The sequence below is a fragment of the Merops nubicus genome, unplaced genomic scaffold, assembly GCF_000691845.1.
Source record: "Merops nubicus isolate BGI_N331 unplaced genomic scaffold, ASM69184v1 scaffold34248, whole genome shotgun sequence".
NCBI lineage: Eukaryota > Metazoa > Chordata > Aves > Coraciiformes > Meropidae > Merops > Merops nubicus.
This window is the reverse complement of record NW_008624301.1, coordinates 30,732-46,416: the sequence shown is the minus strand read 5'-3', so window position 1 is coordinate 46,416 and position 15,685 is coordinate 30,732. Positions and strand designations below refer to the sequence as shown.

Genomic DNA, 15,685 nt, shown 5'->3' with positions numbered 1-15,685 from the left:
TATAAATATTTTTTTTTAACATTCATTCTATATTCACACTAGTTTAATCATGTAAACAAGTCTGTGAAAGCTCATATTAAGATCTGTGTGCCAAATGCTTCAGAAAAATATCATATTACATGAAAAATACAATAAAGTAAGATAGATCCATCTGCTGCCCAAACAGTTCAATAGATTCTATGGGGCAAATTATTAAAAAGATGAAGCCTACAAAAGCTTCAAAGTCAGCTTTTAAAAAATTAAAGATAAGTAACATGCAATGCATCATGTTTACCACTTGAAAGTGTAGATAAATGTTGAAAAAATGCAAGCCACTATTCCTAGTGCTATCCTATTTTAAAAGGGCAGATCTTTGGAAACAGTATTACCTGAAATTTAGAAATACCCTCCATCTTTTTTTCTCCTCACACTTAATCCTATAATATGCTAGCACATATTTTCTTCACAAGGAAAATGTATAAAATTATTCTTACAATATAAACACTATAAACAACTCTCTTGAGGCATCTCTGGACTCAGAATTTCAGTAGACTTAAGTATAACAAATTGAAGATAATTATATAAAATATGTACATTCATTCCAATGTCCTAGACCCAAGAAGAAACCTAAATATGCTCTACAAGAGTTGCCCATCAGTCTTCTCCAGTTAAGATTACGTCCAGCTTTGCTGCTCTTGCTGTATTTCAACATAATCAGCAAAAGTTTTACTTGCTTTTGTGTAGGAAGCTCCCAAACTTTTGCATAAATCCTCTCAGCTTATTTTCATTAGGCTGCAATGGATGGTAAGCAGTTGAGTTGTAGCTGACCATGTGATTACTCCTGCCATAATTGTTCCCCAAGGTCTTGCTTTTGATATCTGCGAGATGTGAGCTGCTGTTGGGTGCGTTCCCGGCCGGCTGGCTGGCACTCTCCATCTTGCAGAAGGGCTCGAAGCGGCTATAGACACGCCTCTCACTCAAACGAGGCCTCAGCTCCTCTTGGCGTTTCGCGCTCGCCAGGTGTGGTGTCATGGAACTTGCTCTTTGAAGAGCAGAAACAGGGGCACTTTTGGGAGTTGTATTTGTGGTGATTTCCTTTACGTCTTGATACTGAATCTGTTCTGTATTAAATCTTGGGGTAGAAGCATCTCCTGCAGTTTCTATGAACTTACTTTCAAGGGGACACAAGAGAGGACATTTTTTACTGTTTTCATCTGATGGAGGTCTTTGAGGTTTTGGTGACTTCGGAGACTTTGGAGACTTTGCTGGGCTCCCGGTGACATCTTCTTTACTTCTGTTCAAGCTGCCTTGAGAATTTGATGACGTGTTTCTCTTTCTCCTTGGGGAACAATCTATCTTATTCTCAGAAATCTTTGGTTTTTGATTCTCTTCTTCGGAAACCAATGTGTCAGAACTACTACACATTCTGTAAAAGGCAGGACCTTTGTTTTTTGACAAGTTTTCCTTCTTGTCTGGTGTGAGATTAAGAAGCGATCGCAATTTCTGGGATCCTTTCTTTAGAAAACTTGGGGAATTCTTACTTTCTTTCTTTGATGTGCAATCCTTACAAGACTCCTCTTTGCTAGCTTCAGCGAGAGCAGCCATAGAGATTGCCTTGCTAGCAGCCGGGTTCTTTAGCTCTCCTTTGAGGTTCTTTTCCTCCTGTGGCAAGTGGTTGGTAACACTGTGCAAACTTTTAGAGCTCTTCAGCGTGTCTTCTGGAAGTTTTGGACTAACTGGCTCCTTAAGTCTATGCCTAGTCAACGTGCTGTAAACATAACTGGATGCATGTTTGTTGGCACCAGGGTCTAATATGGACTTTGAATTAAACATGGGAAAGCTTCTCCTTTTTAGCATATTTTCATTTTGAAGGTTCTTCAAATTTTCTGCATGTTTGTCTGCACAAAGCGTTGTGTACAAGTAGAACGTTGAGTCCCCTGTTGCATTTGAATTTACGCTAGGTTTTGCATTGTCTGAGAGATGAATTCTGTGGGGTTTTGGTGCATCTGACTTAACTGGGACGTTTGTGCTAAGCTCTTCTGAAATATTAACTGTTCCATTTTCCACACTTGGAGCATGATTAGATGTCCCTTTAGGTGTCGCACTTCCCTCTGACCCAATTATAGTTGAATTTGAAGAGCTTGCGCAGCTGCTTACTTCCTGCTGTTCGGGTAAAGTTGGCTGAAACACCAACGACGACCGCAAGCGAGAATGAGAATACAGTGCATGAGCTTTAATATTTTCAGCTGTGTCATAGTTATCGTACCTGTCCCCTAGGGCTGACCCGTTAGACTCTACTGGACAATCTGACTGGTCGTTCAAATAGGACTTAATGCGCCAGTTCCGCAGGAAGGATTTCGTGGTGTGCTCGAGGGTCGGCATCCTCTGCTGCAGGTGGCGGATGTGATTATCTGTCCCATTAAAAGACCGCCGTACAATTGAATTTCTTTCGGCAAGATTTACCTTGGGTCGTGAAAACTGATCAGCAAAACTTTGCTGGGGTGTGTTATGGTTATTTGCATATCCTCCTCGTAACGAAGAAACGATACTGAGGCTATCCGATGGCATTTTCCAAGTATTTGATGGATTGTTTGCTCTATTCATAGCTCTGTTAAGCAGTAGGTAAGGTGTCCTTTCTGGTTTCTCTCCAGCATAACTGTGTCTCTTCCAGTGCTCATTTTTTTCACTAGGTTGATACTGCTGGATTGGATTTTGTATGTTAAAACCTGGATGAAATGGTTGTTTATTATAGGCTTGATTTCTCAAACCGTATTTATCTATTTCGTTCACTGCATATCTTCCATGAGTTTTCCAACAAACAGGGTCTAGCTTGTGAACGTTGTCTTGCCTACCAAAAAGGTTTCTTTGGCTAGAAACTGAAGCCAAGGAACACACGGAGTGTTGGTATGTATCATTATCCCAGAGCGTTCTGCGACTGTTTGCCCGCACTAATTCTGGGGCAAATGAACTAGGAACAGAAGAACGGGCATACAGTGTCCTGAACTCTTCATCAAAGGATTCAACCAGCTGTCCTGTGATAACTTGAACCATACTGAGGTTGGTTTTTTCAAATGACCACATAAAGCTGAAAAAAGAACAAATGACCATTAGGAATGAATATATTTTTCCGCTGATGTATTGCACTGGTCCTTCCTGATAAGAAAGCTTTCACATAAACCTAGGTTTTGAACAAATGCTTTCTAAATAATTAAATTGTGGGCATGATTCATGTAATTTGGATTTGGAAGGTCTAATTTAATGCCAGTCAGACTCAGCTGGTGACTTTCTAGTGCTTTCAGTGGGAGCAGGAACGAGTCTGTAACAACTTTATTAGCTTTAAAAGAAGTGGATATTGCAAAGAAGTATTCAAATGTAGAACAGTGGAGTACCAATACCTAATGGAGCAAAATTACAAAGACTACACCAGGATTGACTAGACCTGCTGTATTTACTCCGGAGTCAGAGAATGTTAATGTGTGGTTAAATTGTGAAAAAATACATTTGAAATAATATGCAAAACTGTTTCAACAGTTCTGAAGGTACTTCACTCTAAGCACATTTTCAAAAAGATGCACCTCAGAATGCTTAAAAAGTTTACATTTCCTACTATGCCCACTAGATTGGACATGAACGTTTCCTGTAATTGCAATAATGATATTCTGATCAAGGAAATTTTCCCCTTTCCTGTTGTACTTAGAAAGGCTGAACACAGGCTCAAAGCTAAGTAGCTACTTAACAGCTGCAAAACGAGATAAAATACATTAACATGTACATTAAGGATTTTTCAACAAGCCTAGTATCATGGTGTCGAAAGCATGCAATTTTGTAGATTACAACAACAAAAAAATCTGTTTTCCAATTCCCTTTTAATGAAAAAAGTGAAAAAAAAAGATTAAATCAATAAACATGTTTTATTTGCATTTGTCTTTTGGATGTTAGAAAATAGGTTTGGTGCATTCATGCAAATACCTTGCTGATTTTATTTTGGTTTTTTTTAAATTGTTTTGGTTTTTTTTCAGGTAATGAGTGTGCTGAGATTAAATCAGATCATGCTACATAAGTTTCTTCTATTAATTTTCACAGTTAAGAATAATGTATTTTGTAATATTTGCAAAAAAATAAACTTTAAATTGAGTTCAGGGAGCAAGAATTCATACTTGTCTATCCTGTTATAAATCACTAGATTCTTTTACAAAGTAAGCTTAATTTCTACAGAAATTGATTATTCCAGCCCCTGTGGTGCTAGGTCTAAAAGCAGTGCTATTTTTCAAAATGAAATGAGAAAAACTATCACATTCTCACAGACTCTAACACTGTGTGTATTTGTCAAAGCAGGCAGATGCTCCCTAAACTCTTCTTATACTGATTCATTTATGAACTTGTCTTACACTTACATTTATGAACTTTACCTCACTTCCATTTATATACAGCAGTCTGAATTTGGGGCTGGCAGAGACTCAGAGGAAATAAAAAGCCAGATTTTTGAAAGCTCACGGTGGTGGAAATCTATGGAAGTCAGTGGGTGTGGATCTGGCACCCAGGCACTACGCTGGCAGAAACCAATTCAGTAGGCCAAAAGAGAGAAGTGCATCATGAAAAGATGGAAAACAATGTGTAAGATAAAACTGGCCCTGCTTTCACTTACGTTTTTTTCCAGCTCAGCAAAACTATAAGTTCTTCCAGCCTATGCTTTGCAAACATATACTAGAAACAAAATGGAAAGTAGAATAAAGAAACTTAGCCAAATATAAAGAGAGACTATGTCAACCTAACTTGGGAAGTTCTGAATTTGACCATGACACACTACAGAGTACCAGAATAAGTCTATAATGTTAGCTTTAGAAGATTATTATGAGTAGTAATTATCCAAGAGACATATGAAATAATTTTGGCAGCCTTTTCCAGAAAGAATGTTAAACAAGAATAATTCAGACAATATATGAAAAATCAGGATTTTTCTCTCTTTCTAGCAAGTCTCCAACTCTAGCAAAAGCTATATCCTTTATTTCATATTTGTGAAAAATTAACACAGGGTCTCAAAATTCAAATAACTCCATGTTAGGCTAGTTAGTAATAAGTATCTATGATAACTTGTTAAATTACAGAAAAGATAACCAAATTTCCCTCTGGAGTTACCTAGAAGAATTGTCAGCTATAGAAAACAAACAAACAAATTTGCAATAGGAGAGGTACTGAGATGACAGGTTTTCTATGGACACCTCAGTTACTGATCTTACCTGTAAGAACCATATATGACTTTTTTACAGTCAACAAGAATAAATTTTTGTTCCATTTTTCCATGGAATTTTGCTCCTGTTTTGGAATAGTAATCTTGTCCTTTTACTGTCCTCACCCTCATGTTCTGAAAAAGACAATTGAAATACTTTAGTTGGTTTACTATATTCCATATTTAGCATCCAGGTATTTAGAAGTCAGAGGTACGGTAGGAGAAGAAACATATTATTGCATATCAATAAACTCTGCAGGGAAATAAACTATGATCAAACTTGTCCCCTAGGGACCCAAAATAGCAAATTATTGCTTTGTCTTGAAGACTGATGAGGTTCTCGAGGCCACAGAAAATGAAATTCTGCTCTTCCACAACCACCACTCCCAGAAATGAGGTTCTGGAACAAGAAGTCTTTGACAAGAGAAAGTGAGTTTGTACTGTAAAAAAAAAATAAAAATTATTTTCATCATCTGATGTCTGCTATTTAGAAGCATCTCAGCTAATTGGGACAACAACATCTAAAGAGCCAGGATCACTTCTTTTAATAGAACAAGGCTGCTATATCTATAAACACAGACACCCCACTCTGAGACGATCCACTTAATGATACCACCAGGAGACAGAATCCTTTGCAGTTTTAACACCAGTAAGATTTCTCACACAGCTTTGCACCATGAAATCAATAACATTGCTAAATTCAGAGAGACTACCACAACATGTATAGGTAGAACAGACTCTATGCAGCAGTTTTACAACATTTACAGTAGTTTCTAGCCTTGCAATATTTGTTCTAAAACTGCTAATTTGTGGTAATTTATAGGTATTCCAGTGGGAATTAAATCTGTAGTTTAGCATTGGCAGTATGAAAATAGAATCTATATGATTATTACACAGACTGTATACACAGAAATAGTGGAATGTAAGACTTGTGCATACAGAGGAATGTCTTGCTACAAGGACAGGTTGAAAATCACAGCAGACGTGTGCTCTGTAAAGGCCAGGTACAGGTGGATTAGGGCTGTGCATGAAGCGAAACAGGTAAGATTGTATACAGGGTAAATTTAGCAAAATCAGCGAGGACAAAGTGGACTAGAGTAGAGTAGAGTAGAGTTGAGCTGAGTTGAGTGGGATAGAGTAGAGTAGGAAGCCTGTTCCAGTGCTTGACCAACCTCTTGGTAAAAAAAAGCTTCTTTAAAATGTTCAGTTTAAACCTCCTCTGACACAGCTTTGAACCATTCCCACACACCCTATCACTGGATACCAAAGAGAAGGGACTAGCACCTCCCTCTCCACTTCTTCTCATCAGGAAGCTGTACAGATGTTTAAGCTTACAAAAGTATTTACAATTCCAGTCTTTAAGGTATGACTGAGTTTGCAATACAGTTACACAAACCTCTGTTGTTTATGGAACCCCTCATATATTTACCTAAAATATATGAAGTTCTTATGGATAGATGTTTTAGGAGTTTTAGTGATACTGTCTACTACAATCCAATGAACTTTATCTTTCCAAGCAGAAAATTCCAAAAATTAGGAGAAAAACTCTATGAAATGAAAGCACATTTCCAAATAACACGCACTATCAGTATCTATTTCATTGCTGGTCTCTTAAAACTTTGATCAAAAGAAAAACAAAATCAAAGAGACAAGAGTTATACTTAGAAGCTGATGAATTGGCAAATTATGGTTTAACTTAAGCTATCCAATCCTTTAATATTTATTTATTTATTTGGTATGGTTTTTTTATTTAGTATGTTTGTCAAGCTGTGTTTTGACATAAATGCAACTAAGCTAAAATATACAGACAACAATTAAAAATTGTTGTTCATTTCCTAAATGTCTTGCTAATGTGCTAAAAGCATAAAGTTTATCCCTTAATTAGACAAGCAAAATAAATATTATCTAGAAATTTTAAAAAGTAAAATTTTAAAAGGTAGAAAGTTTAAAAATGAAGAGAGAGGTGGATATTTACGTCTACTTTCAGAAACAGCAAAAAAAGAATCGGTAACAACACAATTTGTATTATTGAATGGGAGATTAACATAATTTTGCATCCCTACCTGATAATCACTTTTGACAGTCTAGTATCATGTCTTTCAAGTTTTCTTATCAATGAAAAGTCAATGTCCCAAATTTTCCACTTTTTTTTTTCTTGGAATTGTGAACAAGCCAATCCCACTGAAGGAAAAAACCTTTCTCAAGTAGCTAATAGCTTTAAGTAATGAAATAAAAAGATTTGACTTGAAAGATAAACAGTGTGGGAAAAGTAATTCCTGAAAAGATAAGTAGAAAATACTGGAATTTACCCATTCTAAAGATTATCACAGTAGTAAACCTTTTACTGTAAAGTAAAATGTTGTGAATTAGTCATGAAAGCTGCATTTGCTTCAATGTTTTATCCGTTTCTATATACCATGTAATTATATTTGTATGTTTGGTTTATATTTATATTTGGCTACATTAAATTATATTTATGTCATTATAATTTGAAAAGGTAACTTGAGAGGCAGCTTATACATTTTCAAACAACCTTAACAAGTAATGCTGGCCTACAGATATGCCAGTCAAACACATCAAATCTGATTGAGATAAGGCCTGATCGGTATTGGACAGGATATCACTTGGGAATCTGGAATGCTGGAGACACAAACAAAGCTTATGTCTTACAAATTATCATACTATACAAAACAAAAAAAAGGTTTGCCTTAGGTACTCATAAGTTGAAATATAACTTCAAGTAGGCATATCTAAAAAAAATAAAACAACTTTACATTAAATTGCTCTTTTTTTAAAAAAATCACATTCACTACTTCCTCTGTTCTCCATTTCCATCTCCTTCTCTTCAGTATTATTCCTCCTGCAGCTCTCTGTCCTGCTCCCTTAGTCTTAAAATCTTTCCCTGTCTCAGTAGGTCATCCACTAACAGACAGGAACATGGGATTACAAAGGCATGTGCCAGAGATCATGCTCACCTTTCTCACATAACACTTCCTTTTCCTCCTGTTCTGCCATTCTCCACCTAGTTCAAACCCTCTAGTTAGGTGCCACAGGTGCATACTCTGAATAACTGCCCAAAATAAAGATAGTATTTGAGGAGATAGAGCAACATTGCATTTCACAGGATTAGAAGTAGTAAATATTTACATACTGAATTGCAGTATGAAATGCTGGGCTTCACTTTTCTACTTGGTTTCATCCTCTCCTCAGGCTATATGTAGGACTCCCCTACTAACAGTAGCATGTCACTGATCACTGCATCATTGTGGGTAAAGCAGTAACTCATTTATGAATCCTGAGAGGAAAACTGTGGGCAAACCAGAAACCAACAAACCCACACATCACGAAGGGACCAATCTAGGCTGATGGGACACACAAGTGCATGTAAGATCAGCCATATTAAGTCAAAAGGAAAGTGTCTGGTCCTGTAACCCGTTTTTGTCAGTGACTGCTAGTGGATGTAGACGGAAAAACACCTTAATCAAGAACTTAACGTTTTAGGACGGTTTTGAAGCCAGACACAGGATCTTCTCCTTCCTCCAAGAGCAGGCTGTAGGACAGTCAAGGACATTGAAAACATCCAGTGGCTGCAGTTTAGAGATAGCCATCAGAGCTATCCAGCTAAATGACACCTGAATGATGAAGAGGAAACAAACTCTACCCTCTTTTGATGTACAACTGCACCACTATGTTCCCAGAGAGAGCTCCATAAGCATGATTAAAGCTTTTAAAGTACAATTCAACATTATATATTTATTTTCATCAGTAAAACGCTGTAGGAAAGATTCAAAAAGCTCCTAGCAAACCCCTGATTTCATATTCTCCTGTACAGATCTCACAAAATAATGACAGAATATATAGTCTCTCCATTTTTTCAGTTGTATCTTTCAATAGAGGGAAACCTGCTGTGATACGAAGACAGACTACAGATGAGGAAAACTGTCTGCACAGATATTTAACGTAGATTTATGAATAAAGCCCTCTTTTTTTTTTTTTTCCCCATACAGCAGACTACTGGATTGTAAATCTGAATTAAAAAATACAGTTTTGCTCATCACTGCATCTCATTTTTTACTGATTCAAAGGAAGAGAAAAAGAGCTAGTGAAGGCATAGAGTCAGAAAAGCTTTACACAAACTCCTCAACAAGAGCACATAGCATGACAGTTGTCTGCCATACTTCTGCAAGACTGAACCAAATCATGCCAGAGAGTAAGAAGACCAATGCTGCAGGTGCTGACTCATGAGGAACCTTGTGATCTTAGAGATGATGGGAAAAAGGGAAACTGAGACATTTTCTCCAAAGTACTTTTGTTTCATAGTCACTTGCAGTTTCTCTTCACCCTCAAGAAAGGCACCAGAGAATTACTGTGGGGGTAGTAAGCTTCTATTCCCAGAGCAACAGTCACTGGGAGTAGCACTTGGATGAGAAGACCATTAATTGAAGAGCTTTATTACAAGCTAAACTGGAAACCCAGCATACAACAGGATTACTGCTTAGCTCTTCGGCATGTATTTTTCATCTTCTGATAAAACTTTAAGTATTCTAACTAAACTCTGCAGAGAAAAGACATTTTATTTCTCCCGTCATTACAAAACAGAAACATAAAACATAATGTCACTGGCGAGTCCAAGTCCACACATCAAATCCACACTAATCCATACAAAACCCACTCTAATGTATGTACATTAATTCTTTCAACCACACTATAAATACCTGTAGGTCTATAAAGCTATATTAAAAAGGTAACCTTGAATCCACCCAAAAGATGTTAAGCTTTCAAAACAGCTGTAGATACATGTTACACAGAATTAATTTGAAAATGTATACTACGGCATTTTTTTGAGATATCACTTGAAATGCATGCTGCTAATTTCATTTACTTTGGGAGGCTAAAACTCATGCCATAAAGACATACATCACTTTTGTCAACCTCTATGGCATAGTTAACCCAAATAATCAGCAAATGGCGGTATATCAAGTTCTAGAGTATGGAAATATTGCCAACGACTGACTTCATGAAGGCAATCATGACCAATGTTCACAGAACCACATTTTTTAAGTTTTCTTTCCAGAAGTTCCCATAGCTCTGTGTATTAGGCCAGCAGAGGGCAATCCCACACACTCACACAAAAGAAAGACACTTAGAAAGTGGTGTGGGAATATTTTTAAGGACCTAAGTCAACATTCCAGAGCAAAAATTGGTATAAAATACAGGTTTGCTCCTAAATCCTATCAAGAAGTCACCTTCATCCTCACAATTACACCATATCTCCCTATATCTTAAAATGTTTGTTTCCTAAAATGCTCTTTTTCTAAAAAGAGCTTTTATAAAATTTTTACCTGGCATGAACATGGCCTAACTAGTTATAGAAAGAAGGAATTGCAAACAGAACTATACAGGAGTTCAGCCAAGACAATGCTCAGAGCTTTGCAAAGAAACTCTGGCAACATTCTTGGAACTTCTTTAGTGCTCTCTACAGCACAGTAAATGTAGAAGAATTTATGAAGGATTTACTTTAGGTCAATGCAGCTTATGCTTTGTATTTAGTCCCTCTTAACTATTAGGGCAGTACAGGACATCTTGTTATCTTCCTTAAAGGACAAAATTACACATTTCACATACAAAAGTAATATTCGCTAAGACATGATGCAGACAGACATAATATGGATTTTCAGGAAAACACTAATAAAATAGAACCTTGGGCCTTTTAAAGTATTGTAATACATAATACCATTCAAGAAAAAGATTATAAAGTAAGCATAAGTATGCAATTTATTAATTTACATAAGCTTTATAACTATTTGCACTCTACTTTAAGGGAAAGCAAAAAGAAGCCTAGTTTTCAAACATATAGTATTCCTGAATACATAATAATGGAAAATTATTTTGTAAATAATATATGAAAAATTATGTCATTTAATCAAATACTCATTTTGACACATGTAGAAGACAAAAATTGTTCTGAAGAGAAAAATATTTGTAGAGAAGGTTCTGCTGAGAGCTTATCTATTTATACCTTATTGTTAATTTAAAAAATCAGTATTTGATAACCACATTTTGAATAAAAGTCCCTTTTCAGTTAGTTGAAGAGGAATGAGTAGCGAATGTTCACACACAGGAACATAGGAAGCCTTACCCTGAGTCTCTGAACTTGGCAGCCTTGCTTCTCTGTCATTTTCAGAAAGTGACTGAAGTTTGACTCATCAAGCAGGAGATACACTGCAATCCCTCTAGCAGATGCCTCCACAATTTCTCTAAAAATGTCTACATCTGTAAACATATCCATAACAATGGCAATGACCTGAATAAAACAGAAAAGACACAGATTATTGTATTCTATCATATAAAACTTTTAATTGAAGCTTGCACTGGGCAGCTAACACACTAATATTTTTTACACATCAAAAAGTTCTGCTATTTTCCACATGGAACCATTTAACTTGGAAGACTATTCAAGACCACTGGATCTTCTTTTTGAGAAGTCAGGTGATTGCTTGTGTGACATTTGTCAAGTACTGATGTTTGGCAAAAAGTTTTGTTTGTGTGTGTAGTGATGTATTATATGAGGAAAAGAAAATCTAATGAAAAGGAAAGGGAAACAGCAATAGAAATCCAGTGGAAAAATTAAAACATCAAAATGTAAGTACAGTGTGCATAAAAAACCCCCAAACAGATAACATTTTTGTAGCAGGGGATTCTTCATCTTTTATGATCTTCTATAAAGTTAATGGCTCACGACCTTGAAGAAATGAATAAGCAGATATTGAAGAGATGGAGGAGCTGAAGACTTCAGAACCCACACTGATTTCAGCACTCAGTGAAACTTCCTCAGCTGGTGAGAGCTTGGTTCACGAAGATTTAGAGTGCTGAGCACCAGCTACTGCTGCCCTTCAACCTATGAAGATAAAGTAGCTCTTTCTGACTGGGAAAAGCAATATTCTGCTAATGGCATTTTGGAGATGATACACTACTCACATAGGATTAGCAGTTTGAGAAGAACTAGCATCGAAGCATTAGAGGAAATAACAGAGGGAGAACAGGTATCTGTGTAACTTTTAAAGATAATATTCTTATCCACTAGAGTCTTCATGAAAAGCTCCAATTAGATGTCTCAGGTGCAAATTCAAATTAAATAAAGCCTTTCACAAGTATCAGAGCAGGCTTGATAGTGAGCATGCTTTACCTTTTTCACTAATCTTTAAACTACCTGTACCTCAACTTTAATGCTGTAATTGTTAAGTTACAATCACTCATCTTATTCCAGAGCTGAAAAAATTAACTGCTCTCACAAAATTTAGCAAATGCTGTTGCATACACTCAAGTAAAAGATAAATCTCCAGTCAGCCATGTGAATTATGGTTCTGAATCCTACCTGTTTAGAACTAAAAGACTCACTTAAGCCAAACGTATTTAAAACACTAGAAATATTGAAAGCTGACCTACAAAAAATAAAAGTAAAATTACAATGTCATTAGGAAACGTAAAAAGACAGTTCCTGAAGTAGTAAAAATGAAAGGACTTAGCCTTACCATAGCATGTCACCTGGCAATAAAAAGGCTCTTTACAAATCAGTCAGAGAGGAACTGAATAGCATGAAATAATTATTTCAAAAATCGTAAGTAATATGCTTATGCATTACCTCATTTATTCTACTAATTTTTTGAAACTAAAACCTAAATGTGATTTCTAACAAAACAAATTGTATATCTTTAGCTAAATTTGAAAGACTGAAATCCCCAAAAGTTTATCTTAACTCTAAGGACTTTACCACTTTCAGACTGCACCTTCTGCTTGGTTTTGTTTCTGAGATACACAGTGTTAACCAAACTCGGCAACCTTATTTATTCATCTGTCTTTTGTTTCACCCCTGTCTGAGCAGAAATCTGCCAAAACAGATCAAGTGCGTTAGGTAACATGTCTAAAAGAAGAAAGTCTGTTCTCCAGTAGTTCTGTCTCATTACCTGTATTCCCCTCTCTGAACTCCCTCATTTCTTTTTAACCTTTCAGCTTCTTCAGATCTTTTAAAAATAGGTGCTCATTACACTCAAGGATCTATTTAAATGTGAGAGAGAAATCCTGAATGGATTCATTAGCATACACTGACATGGATACATGAAACATCCAAAATCAACAGTACAGCCTTTGAAAATCATTTTAACATTTTCCTATGGCAGATATCTAAGATGCTAATTTGTTTGCAACGTCTGTGGTTGCAAAGGTTGATATACCAGAAATATGCAGGAAAGAAAAAGCAAGAATGAGAAATAAAACCTAAAAAGCAACGACTAGAGTGGCTCTATCTTCATGAAGAGGGAAGGAGAGAAATAAATACATAAGCAAGCAAAGTAAGCAGGCCTGCAAGTTGATGGCATAAGAGGGATGCATGTGCACTACTATGCAGATATTTTGTAATTTGGGAACGAAGAGGGAAACCCTCTTTGTCTTCACCAGTATAATCGTTCTTTAATAATTTAGCTTACTAATTATGGAGTTAATTCTGCAAAGCATTAAAGTAGTCTTATAAGGAAAAGTACGTTTCATTTGCAGAGCTGGAATAGTGAATACCTTTTGAAACCTAAAGCTTGTGCTAGCTGAAAAATCATCACCATATTTAGGACATGTATGCAAATCCACACTCATGATCTGACAACCAACTGGACATCCATTTCTGCATTCCCTGGAAACCAAAGATGACTCTTGTATGCTCTCATTAGCCTGCCCATTCACTCTTAGCAACACTTGATTGATCTAGTCAACACAAGCATAATGAGGTTCAATTGCTGGAGGAAGCTGAATGCCAAATTTGAATATATGCATATGATACACAGTCATAAGTAAAAAGCAATTTACAGTGATAAGGTCATTTCTGTGTACTGATTTCTATAAATCAGACTAGTTATTTGATCACAAACTACAGATTTTGATGCAGAAAGAGTGGATTCCATAAATGTTATAGAATGTTCTGGCTTTTAAATGGATTAAGCTTTCTTTAATCTTTTTGGGGAAGGGGGAAAGATTATGTGGGGGAGGGTACCTTCCCCCATATATTTGCCTTCTTGACAGCAGAAGGGAGCATTGAGCTTGAGGGAAGAAAAAGCCAATAAGGTGTTCAGGGTCCCAAGTTTTGATTTACTAAGAAGACCAAGGCTAAGAAGCTACTTCAAAAGAGGTATTCTCTAATGTTTTTCTACCTTTAACCCTGACACAGATAAGAAGCCACAATAACACTGAAATACAGCAAGAAAGAAAAACCTAGAATTCAAATCGCAGAAAGGTCAGAAAATTGCCCATTCCACAAATTCTGTTTCTTTTGGGCATAACAACACTATCCTGCATCAAGAAAATCGCCCACAGCAGAACACTCCGGTGTTGTACAGTAGGCTTCCTTAGAAACTGTCATTTTCTTTCCAAAGCATATTTGTTTTCCAAAATGTAGAGGTCTTTTCAAAAGCAAACATCCTTGCTGTTGCAGGAAATACAAAGGCCACCCAACCACGCAGGAGACACTGGATGCGTGCAGCAGTTTTCTGCCAAAAGCACCAGCATTCTGAGAGGACTTTCCAAACCTTGAGAACCTGATTACCACCCTAATAAAAAATGACCCTCAGTTGAGAAGAATTAAGCATTTTACACTTTCAGGCAGGAGATAATAGTTGAGGGAGCAGGTATTTGCTGTGCATAGTTCACGTAACACTGATATTATGCACAGCAAGAGTGAACTACCACCACCTGATTCAGTATTAGATATAAGAGCACATTTCAGTGATCAACTACAAATGAAGATAGTGCAGAAAACAATTTTTATACTAGTCTTCTCCCTCTAAAATTAAATATAAATAATCTTAGATTGAAGCTACTAATCTTTTCATCTTGTCTACCAATTCTTTTTTTAAAGTAGTGAATGCTTTTTGAGGTTAAAATTTGGTTTCAATGACATCCTTACAGAAGAAGAAAATTTGCTGAAGTCAGTAAGTACAAAATTACTCCTAATAAAGACAATAGTTGTATCAATTTAAAAGAAGTCACCAGTAGAGCCATATTCTATTATTCTTACTACTAGCTTGACACTAAGCCTATGGTTTGCAATAGAAAAGCAGAGCTTAACACTTTAACATTTTAGAAACATTTAAGTACAGGCAGAAAAGCATAATTTTATTAAACAGCACTATTTTCATGTAAATATTTTAAAACTTTTTTTTTTTCAGTAAGTAGCTCTATTTTATTTCCTTTGCACAGTACCGAATAAAGTAACATTTTAAATATCATTGTCTCTAAACTATCAGATCATTTTAATAAAATGTTCATTCTTTAAAAGCTTTCAGTAATCTCCTAGTTGAGGAAATGCCTCACTCCTACATGAAATACTCGTGACAAGATTCATGACAGACAGAGACACACATCCTTTGAAGGTTCAAATAAACAGCTAGAGCTGAAATACCCTGAAAAATCATGCAGATTCTTGAAAAACAGGAGTGT

The 15,685-nt window shown here is 36.2% G+C and overlaps 1 protein-coding gene across 1 annotated transcript in view; it reads right to left on the bottom strand.

Moving 5' to 3' along the window:
- Positions 1 to 705: 705 nt before the first annotated feature.
- FAM83B (family with sequence similarity 83, member B) overlaps positions 706 to 15,685 on the bottom strand; it is a 41,309-nt gene continuing 26,329 nt past the window's right edge. Inside the window, exons 2-4 of the mRNA XM_008945349.1 lie at positions 11,346 to 11,510; positions 5,217 to 5,341; positions 706 to 3,064 (exon numbers count right to left, since the gene is read on the bottom strand). Of these exons, the coding sequence (XP_008943597.1) occupies positions 706 to 3,064; positions 5,217 to 5,341; positions 11,346 to 11,510 (2,649 nt within the window). The remainder of the gene's footprint in view (positions 3,065 to 5,216; positions 5,342 to 11,345; positions 11,511 to 15,685) is intronic.